This window comes from Diospyros lotus, chromosome 10 (genome assembly GCF_014633365.1).
Source record: "Diospyros lotus cultivar Yz01 chromosome 10, ASM1463336v1, whole genome shotgun sequence".
NCBI lineage: Eukaryota > Viridiplantae > Streptophyta > Magnoliopsida > Ericales > Ebenaceae > Diospyros > Diospyros lotus.
In genome coordinates, this window is record NC_068347.1 from 17955276 (window position 1) to 17976228 (window position 20953).

Sequence of the window (20953 nt, forward strand, 5' to 3'; positions counted from 1 at the left end):
AAATATACATTTAATAAATTTATTAAACACGTAAAAATATTTTCATAAACCACCCATGCTAAATAAACGAATTAAAATTTTAGTACATATATAAGTTAAAGCATATTCAATAGATTTATTTAATACATATTCTAATAGTAATAACTGCTTCAAAATAAGGAAAAAATTATCACTTTTTAAATAAATCTATGGAATTTGAATATTCGGATGAAACCGAGTTCAAAGATGAAAATGTTCAAATTTTAAGTTAATTTTCTATATCATTAGTAAATTAGCGTGTGTTTTGTCATCCTATTAGAACAAGCACGGTATGCAGATTTCATTTAATTTGTTCATATGTTTGTTAATAAATAAGAAAAAATTTACTTTATATTCAATACCTATAGAAAAAATAATTATTGTCGCTTAAACATAATAATAAATTTATTAATTAAAAATGTCGCCGTTAAACCATTTGAATTCTACAAGAAAGAGAATAATCGGAGGGCAAATACCCTGATACTTAAATCGAACACTAAAGACTTGAAAGTCGTATTGAAATCTGATGAGGGGATATTTTACTAAAGACAAAATTACTATACTACTATCGGAGTATACCAACCCGGTGCCGCCACGTGGCACTCTCAGGAAGCGCCACGTGTCATCTAGATCTTCAACCCATATTTGATTTTGAACGAGGCTGACTCGGTCAACCGAGATTATCTCCATTATTCAGAGGTTATCTTATCTCTTCAGAGTATGCTCTACGCTATCTTTAAATAGCGGTCAACTTTTATAGGTATGGATCATCTGACTACTGTGTGATTTTCCATTTCGGGCATTCTTCTTCTACTAACTTGAGCGTCGGAGTTCTCCCTGGGGATTAAAGGCCCTGCCCTTGCAGGTACTTACTTCAAGGCAGATCTCGGTGATCGGTCTAGTATCATCATTTGGCGCCTACCGTGGGGCTGATTGCTCTATCTACTCTTGTTCGTTGAGTACCTTAGACGAGCTCAAGTTTCCCCCCGTTATGGTGACAAGAAGAAATCCACCGCGAGCTACTAGTACCCAACCTGTCCCAGATCAGAGTCAACATCAACCACCGGAGAGTGGACCTGTAGGGGGTCATCCCCCAGATCCCTCGCCATCACAAGATCATGTCACCTAGTTAGAGGGACAAGTCCAACGCTTGACAGAGTTGCTCAACACCTTTTTGACCCAACAATAGCCTCCAGATGTGAGGCAAGAGGAGCACTCCAACCATGATAGTCGGCACCAAGGGGACTGTCGCTCTAGATTCCAAGGTGGCGGGTCCCCTCGTGCTGGGAGGGAGTCCCATCGAGAAGAGAGAAGGAGCGGACCCTCCAGGCATGACGAGTATGGGAAGCCGAGCTCAGAGGAGGAGAAGTCATCTGGTCCCGAGTATGCCCGAGCCGGAGGGGCTCAGCGAGAAAGGTGTCTGCGACATTTGGAGAGGGAGGTTGCAGAGTTGAGACGGAGGGAGGAAGAGCCACATGATGTTGTTTCCAGTCAGCCATTAAGTCGGGAGATCATGGCGATTATTCCATCTGAGCGCCTCTAAATCCCTGCCATCAAACCCTATGGAGGCACAACCGACCCTGTTGACCACTTGAATCTTTTTGCCTCTCACATGATGGTCCAGGCGGCACCTGATGCTATGTGGTGTAGAGTCTTCCCGGCCACTTTGGAAGGACATGCACGAGCCTGGTATTCAAGCTTGGCGCACTGGTCGATTGCTAATTTCGGACAGCTTCGGAACAAGTTCTTGGCGCATTTCGCTCCCCTTCGGAGACACCGAAGATCAACCATGACCCTTGTGAATCTCAAGCAGAACCAAGGGGAATCATTAACAGATTTTGTGGCTAGATTTAATATAGAGGTATTGAGCATTGAGAATCTTGACCAAAGTATTGTCATGGTGGCCTTTCAGAATGCCTTGAGGGCTGGTCCTTTTATCCAATCACTGGCTAAGAGGCCTCCCCAGACGTTCACGGAGATTCTAAGTCGAGCCACCAAGTACATTAATGCTGAGGAGGTAATGCGGGCCAAGAGAATTGAATACTCGGATAAGAAAGAGAAGAAAAATTAGAATATGGAGCAGAAGTCGGAAGATAAACCAGGTCGTCGGGGGGAAAGGTCGGGCCCCCGATGGAGTCCAGTCAGGTTCACCCTACTTAATACTCCCCGGGCAGAGATCCTGGCTACAATTGAGAATAAAGATTACTTGAAAAAATCGAGACCTATGAAGGCCCTAGCTAACAAAAGAAGTAAAGACAAGTATTGTCGATTCCATCGAGATCATGGACATGACACGGAGGAGTGCCATCAGCTGAAAGAGGAGATTCAGGAGCTCATCAATCAGGGTTTCCTAAGGAGATTCATGGCTAAGGATACTGAGCCACAAAGGGGCGAACGCCGGAGATCAAGGAGCCCTCCCCATAGACATGGTAGATCCCAAGAAAGTCGCAGGACCAGAACTCCGCCTAGGAGAGAGAGTCGCCAGAGGGAGGGAAGTCCTCCACAACATTTAATTTTTCACACTTTAGCCGCTGGGATGGTGCCAGGCAAGGAGTCAGGAGAAAGTTCTAGTCTGCATCGACATGTTGGAGTCAAGAGGGCTCGGCCAGGGGACGTTATCTCTTTTATGGATAACGACTTGCTCGGATATCCGGTTTCTAATGATCCGCTGGTCATCACAGCGAAGTTGGGAAAATGGGAGCTTCGACGGATCCTCGTGGACCCGGGGAGCTCCTCCGAGGTTTTATATTGACAGGCCTTCTTGGGCATGGGATATCAGATGGAACAGTTGAAGCCAGCTCCGGTCCCTTTGATTAGATTCGACGGAGAAGTGGTGTATGCGGACGGTATGTTTCAGCTCTTGTTGACTCTTGGAAAGGGTTCTCGGCCTGCCCAGGTCATGTTAGACATTTTGGTAGCAGAGGTCCCCTCGGCCTACAATATGATCTTGGGAAGATCGGGGTAAAATGCTCTATGGGCCGTGCCGAGCACTTACCACATGGTGCTTAAGTTCCCTACTGCTGCGGGGATTGGCGAAGTCAGAGGAGACCTAAGGTCCGCCCAGGAGTGCTACATGGCATCCATCAACACTGCTAGGGGTATCGTGTAGGAGTGGTCAGAACCCCTGGAAGATTCAGGACAAGGACAAGGCCCCAAAGGGAGAGAGGTCGGAATCTCCCCTTCCGCCACTGTCAGTTTTTTGCTGAAGGGCCAGAGGACCCGAAGACTGCTGAGCCGGTGGATGAGCTCGTAGAAGTACCACTGGACTCGAACCAACTCGATAGATGCGTAAGGGTGAGCGCCTAGTTGAAAGACCCTCTTCGGGCTCGGATTGTATCCCTTCTTCGCCAATATGCAGATATTTTCGCATGGTCGGTCCATAACATTCCTGGCATAGATCCGGAAGAGATGACTCACCGTTTGGGATTAAAGCAGGGGTACCGATCCGTCATACAGAAGAAGAGGAATTTTGACCCAGATAGGGCAAGGGCTATAGAGGCCGAGGTTGAAAAATTGAGGGCAACATGGTATATTCGGGAGGTTGATTATCCAGAGTGGCTCGCTAATGTGGTTATGGTCCCTAAGGGAGAAGGTAAGTGGAGGTTATGTATTGATTTCACTGACCTAAACAAGGCCTATCCAAAAGATAGTTATCCACTTCCCCGGATCGATGCCCTAATTGATGGCATGACCGGATGCCACCTTATGAGTTTTTTAGATGCTTTTCAAGGATATCATCAGATCCCGTTGCATAAAGAGGATTAGGGGAAGACAGCATTCGTGACGGACCGAGGCACCTATTGTTATACTGTTATGCCTTTTGGTCTGAAAAATGCAGGAGCTACATACCAACGGCTTGTAAATAGGCTCTTTCAGGACCAGTTGGGATGTAACATGGAGGCCTACGTGGATGACATGCTAGTAAAAAGCCTACTAGCAGAGGAGCATCTGGCAGACCTGGAAGAATGTTTCAAAACCTTGCGCAGATTCCAATTGAAGCTTAATCCCTCTAAGTGCGCTTTTGGTGTCTCTGTAGGGAAGTTCCTCTGGTACATCGTGCATCATCGGGGGATCAAGGTGAATCCTGAGTAGATTAAAGCGATACTAGAAATGCCGACCCCAAGAAGCATTAAGGAGGTCCAACAGCTCACGGGAAGGATAGCGGCTCTAGGGAGATTCCTCTCTCGATCGGCAGAAAAGGGCCTCCCTTTCTTCAAAGCCCTATCCAGGACTAAGGAATTTGTTTGGGATGACAAGTTCCAGGAGGCTTTCAACGAGCTCAAGGCATGTCTGGCCTCGCCACTAGTCCTCACAAAGCCACGGACGGGCGAGCCGCTCTACCTCTACTTAGCCGTAGCAAAAGAGGCAGTAAGCTCAGTACTGGTGCGCGAGGAGAATAAGAGGCAGAGGCCAGTATACTACACGAGCAAACGATTGTCTGGGACTGAGGCTCGGTATTCCCCCATGGAGAAATTAGCATTTGCCCTGGTCGTCTCAACGAGGAAGTTACGACCCTACTTCCAGGTGCACACTATCATTGTGCTTACTGACCAGCCTCTAAGGCAGGTTCTGGGGAAACCAGAGCTCTCAAGGAGAATGTTGAAGTGGTCAATGGAGTTAACAACATTCGACATAAAGTACCAGCCTCGTTCAGCTATTAAGGCCCAGGCCTTAGCAGACTTCATCGCCGAAGGATTTGGGCTTGGCGAATCTCCAAAGGACAGCTTAGGACCATGGATGTTGGCAGTGGATGGCAGCTCAAACTCTGGGGGTGGAGGAGCTGGGCTGATTATTAAGAGCCCAGAGGGCCAGTCCTGGCTATACGCTCTGCATTTTGAGTTCCGGGTATCTAACAATGAGGCAGAGTACGAGGCCCTCATAGCAGGGTTGAGGCTTGTTGCACAGCTTGGGGCGAAGCATCTCAACGTACAGTCTGATTCTAACCTTGTGGTTCAGCAGGTGAAAGGAGAATACGAGGCCAGGGAGGACCACATGTCCAAATATTTGGTTTTCGTTCAGGAATTGATGAGTTGTTTGCAATCTGTGAAAATTGAGCATGTGCCTCGATCCCAGAATGTGGAAGCAGACACTTTGTCCCGGATCGCGTCGGCTTCTTTCCCCCACCAATTCCAGACAGATTTTTATCGGGACACTACCCCAGAGAAGCATTGACAAGATGGCGGAGCAGCTAGGTCTCGACCTGGAACCAAGTTGGATGGACCCCCTTGTCAGTTATTTGAAGGATGGCAAGCTACCAGAAAGTGACTTAGAGGCCCGTGAGCTAAAAAGGAGGGCCCAGAAGTTTGCACTAGTCAACAAAGAGTTGTATAAGAGATCCTTCACCCAACCACTCTTGAGGTGTCTGAGGCCTCGCGAAGCTGACTATGTTTTAAGAGAGATCCATGAGGGAATATGTGGGAGTCACATAGGAGCCCGGACTCTCTACCAGAAAGCCCTTCGACAAGGGTACTACTAGCCGACTATGGTGTCTGATGCAGTGCAGTTGGTCAAGAAATGTGAAAGATGCCAACGGGTCTCTAACCTGATTCATGTTCCTAGTGCCATGCTCACCCACCTGGTCCAGCCATGCCCCTTCGCCCAATGGGGGATTTGCAATACCCCGAGAGCCCAGAGAAGTTAGTATATATCGAGGATAGTGTAAGGAATGAAACAACACCAGCTGGATACCTTTTGGGCTGAATGTTAGCAAAAAACTCCCAAGTTAAGCGTGCTTGACCTGGGGTAATCTAGGGATGGGTGACCCCCCTTGGGAAGTTCGTGTAGGCCCATCAGGGTAAATTGTTCCGATCATTCCTATCGCTCGAGCGAGATGTTACAGGCAGTATCAGAGCCGACCCCCGAGCCTTTGAGCGCGATGGTGGGGCAAACCTTAGCGAGGAGGTTGAGTCCCGAGGGGGGTGTGTGTAGGCCCCTATGGGGGGTGCGTGTAGGCACCTTAGGCGAATCCCACATCATCCATGCAAGGGGGGAGATCTGGGACCAATTGTAAGGTCGCATAACGAGGACGTCATGTGCTTAAGGAAGGAGGGAGAATGCAATACCCCGAGAGCCCAGAGAAGTTAGTATATATCGAGGATAGTGTAAGGAATGAAATAACACCAGCTGGATACCTTTTGGGCTGAATGTTGGCAAAGAACTCCCAAGTTAAGCGTGCTTGACCTAGGATAATCCAGGGATGGGTGACCCCCCCTGGGAAGTTCGTGTAGGCCCATCAGGGTAAGTTGTTCCGGTCCTTCCTATCGCTCGAGCGGGATGTTATAGGATTGACATCCTAGGTCCGTTCCTGCCTGCCGTAGGTCAAGTAAAATTCTTGATCGCAGCTATAGATTACTTCTCCAAATGGATAGAAGCCGAGCCCCTAGCCTCCATCACTGCGCGAAAAGTGAAGCAATTTTTATGGAAGAACGTGGTTTGTCGATTTGGGATCCCACGGGTGATTGTTTCAGATAATGGGACCTAGTTTACAGATCGAACGGTCAAGGAATGGTGTCAGGAGTTGGGGATCAAGCAGCACTTCACCTCGGTAGCTCATCCATAAGCTAACAGACAGATTAAGCTTGCCAATAGGACTATGCTCCATGGATTAAAAGCTCGGGTGGACAAGGCAGACGGAAGGTGGGTGGATGAGTTACCGAGCATCCTTTGGTCTTATCGGACCACGAGGAGGGGGTCCACCGGGGAGACCCCATTCAGCTTATGTTACGGCTCAGAAGCCCTTATTCCGGTAGAGATCAGGATCCCAACTTTTAGAGTGGAGCATTTTGACCTAGAGTCTAATGAACAAGGCCTGAGGAATAACTTGGATACAGTGGAGCAGCTTCGCGACGAAGCAAGGGTCCGTCAGGCGGTTTATAATCAACGAATTGAGAGGTACTATAACCGAATGGTGAAAGCTCGAAGTTTTCTACCTGGCAATCTGGTTCTTCGACGAGCAAGTGTTAGCAACCCCCGAGACTCCAACAAGTTGTCGCCAACATGGGAAGACCCCTACCGAGTCACCGAGACCCTCAACCCTGGGGCATACCGGCTCGAAACCATGGACAACACCCCCATAAAGAATACTTGGAATATTCAAAATTTGAGAAAATTTTATCAATGAGGGGTTTACTCCAAGGAATTCAGAGCTACGTATTTTTCTCAATAAAATCTCAATATGTTTCTTTTTTACATGTGCAGATTTTTTATCCTACAGAATAAAAAAAAAAACAAAAGAGGTGAAGGGGAAGGAATTGTCTCCCCCTGATCTCAGAAACCTCCAAAGAGATTTCTTGAAGTCTTTTCGTCATCAAAGATAGCGAGAACAATGGACTAGATATGGTCCTAGGGGACCACCCCTAAAATAAAAAGGAAAATGGGGGTGAAAATGACCCCCAAAGAAGCCGACCTAAGGGGTCTCAGGGGAGACTCCTAAGTCCTCACCTCCATACCGGAGTGAAAGAGGGCTAAAACTAAAAGGGGCAGATGTGACCCAGGGGACCACCCCTAATAAAAATAAACCAAGTAGAACGACATCCACCACTACATCAACATGAGAATTACAAGAAATTAGATAACAGGAACCACCTAACTCGGACTGTTGCAAAAAAGTATAACTTCGAGGCATTTTATTTAGCAAAGGATCAAAGGTCTAGTACAACTCATGATCATGGCAAAAAGGTACATACGAACCTAAAACTAATAACTAGTTTTCTTCTTCGGACTCCTCAGACTCAATCGCGGAGGCTTTGGAGGATGACGCCTGGGTGAGCTCAGCAATCACATCCTCCATAGGTCTGACGGGGGAGAAATCGAGGTTGGGGTAGGCTTGTTGCATTTCCTCCTTGCTCTAAATGAAGCCTTTCTTCCAGACACCCTGCAACTCCTGTCGGATAAACCCTTTCACCTCGGGGAGCTGGGTGGGGTCTGCATATCTCTCATCTAGCTCCTGAACACGCTGTTTAAACTGCCCCAACTCTCCCTCCATTGCATGGCAGCTAATCTCAAGGCTTTGTAGGCGCCCCTCCAGCTCCGCGTATCGTTGATGCTGAGCCCTCAGATCCTCGTCCCGCTGCTCGACGGTCCTATGGCACTCAGCAAGGGCATTATCCAACTCGAGCATTTTTCGGGAGTTCCTCGCCATTCGCCCTTGGAGCTCGTTCTGAGCAACAATACTCTGCATGCAAGTGGCAAAGATTAGAATATGGGGGAACCAAAAGTTCTCCATGATAAAGAAGGACCAAGAGACTAACCTAAACCAAGCCCTGACAGTAGCACGACTCCAAGGTCTCTGAAGTCAGATCTGCGGCCCCCTCCAGGTCCGCCTGAGTTGGTAGACCTTGAATAAGCTGAGTCGCCACCCAGGCTTCACTGCTGTGGTCTGACTCATGAACATTCTAGTCTGGTCGGTGAAGAGCCCGGGCAGGAATGGATGCCTCCCCCTCGACTATGTCAGAAAAAGGCTCAGTGCCTTGGGAGCCCCCCATCTCGGCTCGGGGCAAAGAAGAGCGAGACCCAAAGGCCTTCGATTTTTTGTGTCGAGGTGGGAGCCGAGAGTCTTTAGTATGTCGCTTGGCATTCTTCCGGGCCCGTTTGGCCTCTTCAGCGGCCTGCTTATCGGTCCCCCATAGCTCCGCGTCGTCAATCATCTTGGCTATAAAGCATGACAAAATAAAATCAAGGGTTAGGATAAAGAAGTGCGCATAAATAGGAGACATAAGGCAGAACGAAAGGATTGAAAAAATAAATCTAAGGGAATGTCGGCTGCTGGACAGGGATATCGACACACACCCCCCGAGAGACAGAGTCTGCTCGTTAATCAATCTGGCAGTACTGACGTGCTCCAAACCCATCAACAGCTCAGCATCCCTCCTCTCTAAAGGGGACATTTCACGTGAAAAATTTGTACAAGGAGGCCAACGCTAGGCGGTGGGCACACCCATAGTAGCGGAGGAAGATCCCATGAAAAAATATCGACTTTTCCAACCTTTCAAAGAGGACGAGGTATCTACAAGAAACTGAACGAGTAGCGAATTTTGGATTTATCAACACATACAAGGCGAAAAATTTTTAAGAAGAGCTCAGCTTTAGGGACGATACCTCTCCCCCGGCAGCATATAACGAAAGAGACTAAGTTCCTCCACCCGTTGGGCACTAGCTGAGAATGAGATAATCCTACGAGGCGAAAGATCTCAGCTAGGGTGCCTTCAAAAGGGATCCGACACCTGGCTTCAAGAGAGGCTTCATAGATGGTTAAACCCCCATGAGGGGATTGATGGACTCTAAGATTAGAGGGTGCAAAGTACCAATAGCCCTTGGTGGGGAGATGATATTTTTGGGCGTACCCGGAGATCTCATTCTCGGATAAGGAAGAATAAATAGGGGTTAGGTCATCAGGGAGACCACTATGATAAATCTCTAACTCTAGGTCAGTATAGTTATCAAAAGATGACGCATCAGGATAGGGCCGGGAAGTCCCAACGTCTCCTATTTGCATACCAGACTGGGAAGAGGAGCTAGAAGAGTCCGAGATGTTCCCATCCAGGTTGCTAGAGGAGGTTATGGGGATCAACTTACTAAAACAACGTGATATGGGAAGAGAGACAATGAAAAACCACAGAAAAATAAGAGAAGAGAGGCAAAGGAATACCGGCGAATGAGAAGAATTCCAAAGATGAAAGGGAATGCACGAGAGAAACCCTTATGAGGGAGCCGGTTCGTCATCTGTTAAGCTTGAAAGCGCCGCTTGGAGTCTCTCGTGCTTTGTGAGAAGCCTGCAAAAAAAAAAAAAATTATTATTAGAGAGGCAGGCGTATAAAAAAATAATAATAATAATAATAATAATAATTAATTAAGAAGGCAGTAGGGCCCGCGCGCGGCCGAGGCACGCGGCCTCGGCCAGGGCACGGCAAGCCGCGCAACCTCGACTAGAGCGCGCGAGCCACGCGGCCGAGGCGTGCGGCCCTGAGGCCGCGGCCTCCGCCAGCGCAGCCGAGACCGCTGGTCTCGGCCACGCCCAAAAAAAATATAATAAAAAAAAAATAAAAAAATAAAAAGTGTGGCCGAGACCAAAAAGAAATATAAAAAAGCAAATAAATAAAAAGCAAATTAAAAAAAAGGGAAAAAGATAGGGAAGACCTCTTACCTTTTTACTCCACCCCAAACATGCTCTCACTCCAATAATTCTTAGGAGGAGGGGACCATGCCCACATCCCTTTTTATAGAGTCCTTAGAGGGCCATGTGAAGGGTGATGGGACCTTGAGTTGGGAAGCGAGCCAATAATTGAGATCATTAATCTTATTTATTTATTTATTTTGCAGAACTCCTTTTTACAGGAAAGCAGAAAAGCTTAGAGGACTACTCCTTCAGCTGCCCGAGCTCCTCACCCTCACAACTCAAGGAGTTGGGGGGGCAAGTGATGAGGGGATATTTTACTAAGGGCAAAATTACTATACTACCCTCGAAGTATACCAACCCGGTGCCGCCACATGGCACTCTCAGGAAGCGCCACATGTCATCTAGATCTTCAATCCATATTTGATTTTGAACGAGGCTGACTCGGTCAACCGAGATTATCTCTATTATTTAGAGGTTATCTTATCTCTTCAGAGTATGATCTACGCTATCTTTAAATAGCGGTCAACTTCTACAGGTATGGATCATCTGACTATTGTGTGATTTTCCATTTTGGGCATTCTTCTTCTACTAACTTGAGCGTCGGAGTTCTCCTGGGGGATTAAAGGCCCCACCCTTGCAAGTACTTACTTCAAGGCAGACCTCGGTGATCGGTCCAGTATCATCAAAATCATTATAAAAAATGTATATCTTTGAAATAAGAGCTTATCTATTTATAGTCGAGCATAGAGCTTTCATAAATCCCTTAGTATTAGGATTTTTTCAGATAATGTTTATGTTAATATTTAAAGATTTATTAGAATTAGAATTCTTATAGATAACGTTTATCCTGACATTTCATGTAATAACCCATTTATTTATGAATGAATGTAAATTTGTGTGAGGAATTAAGTGAAAAAAATTAAACTTAACATATTTTTTATCAGGGGAGTTTTAGCAATTATTCAAAAATATTAAGGTTTAAGTGTAATTTTGAAAATTAGGGTTGAATCACCTTAAATATAAGTTGTGTGCAATATTAATCAAGAGAGCTTGTAAGCGAGTTGGCGCGCGTGCTTAAGGAGTTGTTGGGGTGTGGAAGCATAAGTATTTTGTATTGTTGTTCTTGATTGTCTTGTTTACTCTTTTTATCAATCGTTGTATTTCTTATTCTTATAGTTATCTGTTAGTTAGGTGCCTAGGTATTGTAGGCGTTGTTTATTACTAAAGGTGCTACGCTATGTATGTATACTAGTGAATACCCGTGCCTAAAAGCACGGTGTAAATGATATTAAGATTAAAATATAATAATGTTCACTAATATTGCAAAAAAAATTATAAATACTGAACAAAAAATAAAAATTAAATTTATTATATATTTGTTAACGTTTTATAATAAAAAGAAAAAAAATTACTAAATCTATATAATAAAACACATCACTAAATGCTCTATAATCTGAATAAATTAAATTAAAAATTAAATATTAAATAATATTTATCAACGGCCGCCATGTCCGCTACCATCCACGGGGAGGGGGAACCCCGATTCGGGGTTAGAGCCTTGGGTTCCCTGACCATGCATAGTCGGGAACTCTTTGATTTTTATATTATTTTAATTTAAAAAATATTTTATTATGCCTAAAATAAAAAATAAAATTAATAAAACAAAAATAAAATTAAAAAAATAAATGAATTCTTTTTGAATATTTGTTTTTTTAAATAATTCAATAGAATAGATTAACCAATTTAGCATTTATTTAAAAAAAATATTTTTTTTAGAATTGAATCATCATGTCAAATTCTTATAAATTAAAACTTACACTATTGGTATTTTTTTATTTAAAGCTTATATGATATTTCAAAAAAATTAAAAAACTTACACGGTTGATATTTAAATGCTTTAAAAAATAAATTTTTTAAAAAATAAAAAATTTAAAAACTTGCACTATTTTTTTTTTTATTTCACTCATCTATATATAGACACATACACACAGTTAGTATATAAACACACACACACACATATACATATATAAACACACACACCCATATACATATAATATATATACACACACACAACACATAGCGCCCGGCAAGCCGCTATGGCCGTCTATCAGTTTATGTGTGTTTAAAAACTTACACTGTTTTTTTTATTTCATCCATCTATATATAGACACATACACACCGTTAAGTATATAAATACACAAACACCCATATACATATATATACACACACACAACACACAACGATCGGCAAGCCGCTATGGCCGTCGGTCAGCGAAGTAGTTCGAGGCCCCCCGAGAGAGAGAGAAGTGAGGGATGGGATTCGGGGGTGCTTGGCATCCCCGAACTTGGGATGCCCAGCACCCCCGAATCGCTGGGTTTGGGGATGCTAAATTCCACCTACACCCATCATCTCTCTCTCTCTCTCTCTTCCATGTATACCCATCATCACAACCATCGGCGGCCACGAGGAACGCGACTGTCGGTGGAAGTTGTCGCCCGTCCCTTTGTGCTCGCACCGCCTTGTCTCTACCACTGCAAAGAACACTGCCCTTACCCGTCGACCCCCCACCGTTCGCACCGCCTGTTGTCCCTTCCCGCTGCCACAGCCTGCAGGTTGCCCCTCCCACTGTCATTTGCCCCGACCCACGGGGGTCAGAGTCTTGTCGAAAGGTTATAGACAACGAGCTTCTCGCTGAGAGAGGAAGAAGAATAGAGAGGAAGAGAGAGATAAAGAGGGTAGACAGAGAAAATGAGAGAGAGATAGAGAGGGAAGGTAGGGAGACAGAGGGTAGATAGGGAGACAAAGATAGAGAGGGAAAATTGAAGGGAACACACAAATGAATAGAGTAATCTCAGCCATTCATCTCAGCCAAATTAATCTCAGTTATTGAAATGTCTATACATTTGAGACATTTCAAAAACCTTCTTGCCTTATTATATAGATATAGCTGCACCTCTTGTATTGTTGTGCCATAGGATTCTCGAGCATCCACCTAGGGGTATTCAGTCATTTGGCCTAGGCGAGTGAATCCCAAAAGTGGTCCCAAGCCCAGGTTTCAATCCCTAGAAAAAATCGTGGACGAACGGCGAAGAAATTATTTAAATCGGAGGCCAAACGAATAATATAGGATTTAAGGGGCAAAAGTGGCATAAGGTAAAGCTTAGGCGAAGGGTGAAAGTGTAATAAACCAAAGTGCCAAGGGTATAAATGAGGAAAAAGACAAAGAGAGAATGGGACTATTCATCAGCTTTCTCTCTCTCTCTCTCTCTCACACGCGTGCACGCTCTTTATCGATCTCTCTCCGAGAGAGGTTTTCCTCTCTCGAAGAGGATCCCTCTCTCTTGGAAAAAAACTAGGGTCCTCTCGGAGAGAACCAGCTTCTCTTGAAGAGGTTCCCCCCTCTCGGTGATCTCTCGGGAAGGCAAGCTTCCCTCTCCGCGGCCATGGCAGTGTCCACCAACAAGCTCTCCCAATTTCTCTCTCGGCAGCAGCAGCAATAGCCCTTGCAGAGAGGGCTGCGTTTCTCTCGTCAAGGACAACAATTGGCGTCATGTCTTCTGGTGGTTGTTCATTCTCCCGGCAATTGTTCGTCTGTGTCGCAGCAGTCTCTCTCTATAACCAGCTCAGCATATATATATATATATACATATGTGTAATGCGCATGTCCATGTGTGTAATATAATGTACATGCCCAGATGATGGATACGCTAGTTTGACTAAAGCCATGGTAGGCCCCACATCCAAGTGCATCCTCACGCCCGCATAGCTAATAATACACTCAGCAGGCATTGTAACTATGCCCATGAATTGTTATCTCATGTAACATAATGCATATTATATTGTGCCATGCATGATATGTCCATAGGATGTAACTCAATATGCTTATATCCGTGGAATGAGATATATACCTTAAGGGAGGAGTGGTCAAGTAAGAGCCACCTCGAGACATATCTCATTAAGCTCAAAGCTGTGCTCGGGTAGGTCCCTCAGGGGCCAAAACCCTACTTCGGCAGCTCGCCGTTAGGCCCACCTTCTCCCGGAGGACCCCCTAGGCAGACCGGTCCTTCGGGGGGATTCTTCTTAAGCCCGTGCAATCGCTGCTAATGTGCAGGTCGACCCCCTATTTCGTGTAATGATACCGTGGTCAACCCTCTTTGACGGGGTAAGGTATAACCGTACCCTATTCAATTATATCACGCTTTACTTGTCTATCGCTTTTCTTTCCTATTGGTACTAACTTAAGCATTGGAGGGCATACACGGGCGAGGAATCCCCACGTGCCTTCTAACTTGTGTCTATGAGCTCAAATATGACCCAAGCATACAGGAGGGTAATCCCCAGCGATATCAAAGATATCCCCAGGAGATCATCTACGACCCCGGTCAGGACATCGATGACTGAAGCCACCCAATGCCTATCTTCGTCAACAGGCTCCGACCAGATGTCAACTTCGCTCTGCCTCGGCTCCAGCTTTCCCTTTCTATAAATTCTATTATCGTGGTTTTCTGGCCACAACACTATCCATGCTCCTTATACTGGTGATGACAAAGTAGCCGTAGGAAATGGCAAGACCTTACCTATATCAAATATTGGTTATAGCAATTTATATACTTACTAGCAACCTGTTTCTATCATTTCATTGCCCAATGTTTTGCATGTTCCTAGCATGAAAAAGAACTTACTTAGTGTTTCATAGCTCACTCGTGATCACAATGTTGTTGCTGAATTTCATGCTACTTCTTGTTTGATTAAGGACAAGGATTCCAGGAAAGTGCTACTTCAGGGAGGTCTTAAGGATGGACTATATCGGCTATCACCAGCTCTTGATCATGCTGTTTCCAGCATTTCAATTCATCCTCATTCTCCAAATGTCCATTTGTTGTCAAATGATTCAGTTGTTTCTGGTTGTAATAAACTCAGCTCATTTGTTTATGAGCAGCCTTCAAATACTCAATGTAATACTGTTAGTTTACAATGACATGCCAAATTAGGACATCCATCATTAAATGTACTGAAAGTAGTGTTGAATAAAATTCATGTTCTTTTTCACAGTCTGGCTTATCCTTTTGTGACTCTTGTAAACTTGGTAAACTCTATCAGTTTCCTTTTGCTGATTGTGAAATTAAGGCAACAAAACCATTAGAATTGGTATATTCTGATTTGTGGGGACCTTCTCCATCTTTATCTACTGAAGGGTTTCGATATTACATTGTCTTTATGGATGCATGTACTAGGTATTCATGGTTATATCCTTTGAAATTGAAACCTGATGCTTATCGGTGTTTGTCATTTTTCACAAGTTTGTTGAATTGCAATATAATTCCAAACTTAGGGCTTTGCAAATTGATAATGGGGGTGAGTTTAAAGCATTCTTATCTTATCTTCAAAGCCAAGGTATTCAACCTAGATTTACTTGTCCTTATACACACCAACAAAATGGTGTGGCTGAGAGAAAACATAGGCACATTGCTGAAATGGGACTCACTTTATTGGCTCATGCTCATATGCCAATAAATTTTTGGGTTGAATCCTTTCAAACTGTAGTTCATATTATAATTCTCTTACCTGTTTCTCCTCTCAGATTTAAAACTCCTTTTGAACTGTTGTATTATAATTCACCAAATTATTTCTTGTTGCAACCTTTTGGTTGTGCTTGTTTTCCTTACCTTAGACCCTATAACAAGCACAAATTTGATTTTCATACATCCAAGTGTGTTTTCATTAGATATAGTCACACTCAAACTGGTTATAAATGTTTTCATCCATCGGGAAAGATATATGTGTCACATCATGTCAAATTCAATCCTATCGAATTTCCTTATCCCACTTTGTTTCTTGAATCTTCTTCATCTGTGTCTAAGTCTACCTTAAGGATATATATGTTTTCTTCTTTTCCATCCTCTTCTTCGTCATTTTCTTCTTCACCTCCTCAGGTAGCACTATCTCCTAATCCTATTTTGTCTTCATCTTCTTCTGCTTCTCAAACTAGCTCAAGTTCTCCATGTTCTGCTTCACTGCCAGTTTTAAAGACTTCCTTACCTAGATCCAAACTTGCCCCTGCACCTTCTATTCACCCTATGTGTAACGACCTGCTCCCACTTACGGGCGCCACCGATAAATAATCGACCGGATTACTCACCCGACGAACCGCAATTAAAGGGTTGGACTATGTTTCAACAGGAAATGCCCTAGGTGGGAACTAGGCTTCGTCCTCCCCTTTGCTCCACTTAGGAATCGATCCCAACTCAAACAAGAAAAACTCAGCGGACCGAGACCTGAAACCCGAGTAAGCTTCACCTCTCTTCAGCTCGCCTCATAGTAAGCCAGAGGTGACCCAGGCACAAAGCTAGCATAACAAACACTTCGCTGAGTATTGGGGATTTATGAGAACATACCTCGCTGATCTTTACTCGGTCCGAAACTCGGCTTCTCCAACTAAGCCATATACAACGAACAATCTCACAATCATTTATCACACTATGATGATTACAACAATTAATTACATTTAACGCTCAACAACACATACATTTACTCACAAGGGTATACATACATAACACCACATGGCTATGTACAAGAGATAATAAAATACACAACTCGGGCAACACAGCTAGTTGCCACAACAGCCTCCCGGTGCCATCCCTGCTTGCATCTGGACTTGCAACATCTACACATGAGGTAAAACCTCATAAGTCATAAGACTCAGTAAGGGTGCAATGCATGTAAATATGAATATAACCATGTTTATGTATGCCAATGCATGCAAATGAAGCTAGGCCCACTCATCCTCACAACCCTCCAAGGTTTGAGGCATTAACCTATCATCCCTTACAACACTAGTCCTCCTTATAGCCACAGGTCCACTAGATCTCGCATCACGCAAGTTTTAACCACTACATGCAAATGCAACATAAAAACATTATCAAACACATTTACCAACTTACAAGGCCTCCTCCACATGGGGTCGTCCCTTACTTGGCTCGAAGCCTCATCTCTGCCTCGGCGAGAATACTAGCCCGAACTCCAAGCTCTACTAGGATCATCACCTCCCCGGACGAACCTAGATGCAGACACACACAAACCCAACTCCATTAACATCCGGCATTAAACCAATGCCCTCAACTTCACCACCCATCGCAAAACTCACTCGACAACAACTTCCGATCAACCCCACCGAGGGTTCAATCCAACCAATATGACATAATTCATTATCTCACATAATGAAATTATTTTGAAAATAATTAAATTAATTACCTCGATTAATCTGGAGAGAAAAGCGGCTAAACGCCCACATCGGCCTTGCCTCTCGGGAAGCCACTTGCGCATAAAAATCCAAATTTCGAGCCTCTGGCATGCTCGTCAAGCCCCAAAATAATTCTTAGGATTATTCCAGAATTTTCTGGAATTTTTGGACATTTTTCATCTATTACCTCTATTTTTACCTTATCTTCCTTTCTTTTATTTTATTTTTCTTTTCTTTTTTTATTTCTCTCTTCTTCTTCCTTGATCTTCTCCCGCGCAACCACTGTTCCGCCTTCTTCTTCACCGCGCGCAGCTCCTACCCGCACACAATGCCCGTCGACCGCCAGCCACCTCCGCATGGACCACCAGCCACCGTTGCAGCTGCTACTAACTGCCACGAACTGCTCCCGACCACTATGCGAACGCTGGTTATCAGCTAGCCTTGAACCGCCCTCACCACAAGCCTTAATCGCTGCCATTGACGGTTGCTTCTGGTGCTGATAGGTGCCGAAGCCACCACTGGCCGACTCCACCTCCGGCCTTCATGAGCTCCACCGTGCGCGCCTCGCTGCTCTGCCTACTGCTGCCTTCTTCTTCCATCATCGGGCAGCCATGGCCACCTGCCTCACGGTTGCTACTTCCATCGTCGGCCATGGCAGCTACTGCCATGGCCGATCTTTCTTCTCCCTCACAAAGCTCTCACTCTCTCTCTCTTTCTCACGAACTCGCTCCTCTCGGCCATGGCTTTCTCTCGATCTCATCTCCCTCACTCAGCTCTCGCTCTCTACATTTCAAATACAGAGACTAGGAAGCTTCCTTGAAGCTTCCTTACACGCGCGCCTCTAAAGAATAAATATATATATAATTTATATAATAAACCCCCTAATTTTCCATAATTTCACTTAAGGAAACCTTAATTGCACTTTGGGAATTCTAATAATTATACTTGGACCCACCCAAGAGTTTAATTAATTACCCATAAGCCACCAAACCTTAATTCTCCAAAATTAATAATTGACTTTTACTCGAAAATGCCGATTTCGTCCTTGCGCCTGCACGAGACTTTTATTCGACTTGAAAGCGCTTAAGGGTTGCCTTACCCACAAAACTGGACCACCCCTATGGCCCCTCAGCTTCCCGGAGGTCCCCTACGACCATTCGGTACTAGCACCCACTCGAGCTTATACAGAATTTATTCCGAAAATTATTCTTGATCGGACTACTTCCAGCGTCATAAACCTCGCCTCGAGATGTTCACCAATCCCTTGCTCTCTTCCTTGGACATCCAAGTCCCGAGGCACTCCAGGCCGCCAACTCAGCAATTTTATTAATTAATTCTCGAGATTGACCCTTGGGCTTCCCGGACCACCCAAGGTCCTGACCAAATAATCAAAATTTATTTATTTATTTATTTATTTTTCAACACCATGTAATACCGGGTATTACACTATGGTCACTAGATCCAAAACCAAAAATGCTTCTATCTCTCCTCATGTTTTAGTAAGCACTCTTGACCCTGATTCAGTTTGTGAGGCTCTCTTAGACCCATGATGGGTCCAAGCCATGGAGGAGGAGATTTCTGCATTGCACCGCAATTATCTTGGGTTCTTGTACTATTTTTGAAGGATATGAATTTGATTGGATGCAAATGGGTGTTTAGGGTCAAGTATAAGGCTAATGGTTCTATTCTTAAATATAAGGCCAGATTAGTTGCAAAGGGTTTTCTACAAAATCCTGGAGTGGATTATGGTGAAACGTTTAGTCCGGTGGTAAAGGCACCTACCATTCGGGTATTGTTCTCTTTAGCAGTAGCCTTTGGATGGGATGTGCAGCAAGTAGATGTAAATAATGCTTTCTTAAATGGAGACTTACAAGAAGCTATGTTTATGACCCAACCAGAAGGTTTTGTTAGCTCTAAGTTTCCCTCACATGTTTGTCAATTAAAGAAGTCCTTGTATAGTCTTAAACAAGCACCTAGGGCTTGGTACAATAAGTTGAGGATGGCTTTATAGAGCTGGGGATTTTCTAGGGAAACATCTAATGCATCCTTATTCATTAAATGGACCTCAGCCTATGTCTTGTTATTCTAGTTTATGTGGATGATATCTTGCTCACTGGTTTGGATAATATGGCCCTTAAATCTTGTATTGCTGATTTGGATACACATTTTGCATTAAAGACTCTCAGTTCAGTTAATTATTTCCTAGGGTTTGAGGCTTTTCAAGATACCAGTGGTCTGTACTTGACTCAATCTAAATATGTCTTACACTTGTTGAAAAAGGCTAACATCCAAGACAGTAAACTTTATGATACACCCATGATTTCGGGTGTTTCTTTAACTGATGAAGGTGATTTTTTCCTAATCCATCTTTATATAGAACTCTCATTGGGTCTATCCAATATCTTACCTATACACGTCCCGACATTGCCTTTGTTGTTAAAAAGTTAAGCCAATATTTGTTTGTTCCTAAAGTGCAACACTAGACTACCTATAAGAGGCTCCTTAGATACATCAAAGGGATAATTGGATTGGGCTTGTGGTTCTCTTCCTCTATTGGTGATCTATCTTTAACAGTGTACACATGCAGACCATGCTGGCTGTAAGGAGACTAGGAGGTCAACTAGTGGATTTAGTGTTTTCCTTGGACACAATTTGATTGTGTGGGGATCTAAGAAGCAATCTGTGGTGGCTAGATCAGTAAGAGAAATTGAGTATAGAGCTGTAGCCCTTGGCGTTACTGAACTGCTGTGGTTGAGATCTTTATTTACTAAATTGGGATATCCATGTCATGCTAAATTAGTGGTTTGGAGTGATAATTTGGCAGCAAAAAGTATGGCTGAAAACCCTGTGTTACATTCTCGGACTAAACATATCGAGATATATGTGCATTTTATACGTGAACAGGTTGAGAATGGTGAAATTGAAGTCCGATACATTCCTATAGCCTATCAGATATTAGATTATTCACTAAAAGTCTGGCTAGAGATCAATTTTGATTTATATATACTAAGCTTGGACTTAAGGTGTCTCTTGTATAGAGAACTACTTTTGATACTCCATGTTCCAACAAGTTACAGATCACAGAGTGTTCTCCTACAGAGGAGTTTGATTTGAGGGAAAGTGTGGAAGCATAAGTATTTTGTATTGTTGTTCCTGATTGTCTTATTTGCTCATTTTATCAGTCGTTGTATTTCTTATTCTTATGGTTATATGTTAGTTAGGTGCCTAGGCGTTGTTTATTACTAAAGGTGTTATGATATGTATATATATAGCTGGACCTCTTGTTTGTTAAGTACTATTTTCATTTTATCTGGATTAGTGAAAATTATTGAGAGTTTTCTTTCTCTCCTTCTTGTGATCTCAGTATTTTGTGCCTTAGTATTTCATTATATGGGGGAGGTCATAGGATCAAGCCTACGGCCATGTAAGGAAAAACTGGGTTTTTTAAACCCCAACCAGGCACTAGATGGTGCCTATGCGCGCAACCAAGCGTGACCCTATTGCGCCACGCGACTGCCAGCTGCCATGCCACATGTCCCAAGCCCTTTTTGCCCCAAAATTTTATGATTCCTTGTTGCCAC

The 20953-nt window shown here is 44.1% G+C and overlaps 2 protein-coding genes across 2 annotated transcripts; both read left to right on the top strand.

Moving 5' to 3' along the window:
• Positions 1-1633: 1633 nt before the first annotated feature.
• On the top strand, positions 1634-2089 carry LOC127811154 (uncharacterized). Its single transcript, XM_052350862.1, has one exon. It carries the CDS (start codon positions 1634-1636, stop codon positions 2087-2089), a length of 456 nt encoding a protein of 151 aa, XP_052206822.1.
• A 3-nt stretch (positions 2090-2092) lies between these two features.
• Positions 2093-2770, top strand: LOC127811156 (uncharacterized). Its single transcript, XM_052350863.1, has one exon. The coding sequence runs from the start codon at positions 2093-2095 to the stop codon at positions 2768-2770; it is 678 nt and encodes a 225-aa protein (XP_052206823.1).
• The last annotated feature ends 18183 nt before the right edge of the window (positions 2771-20953 follow it).

Coding starts and splice junctions, on each gene's coding strand:
- LOC127811154 (XM_052350862.1), top strand. CDS start 1,634: ATGGTCCAGGCGGCACCTGATGCTATGTGGTGTAGAGTCTTCCCGGCC.
- LOC127811156 (XM_052350863.1), top strand. CDS start 2,093: ATGGAGCAGAAGTCGGAAGATAAACCAGGTCGTCGGGGGGAAAGGTCG.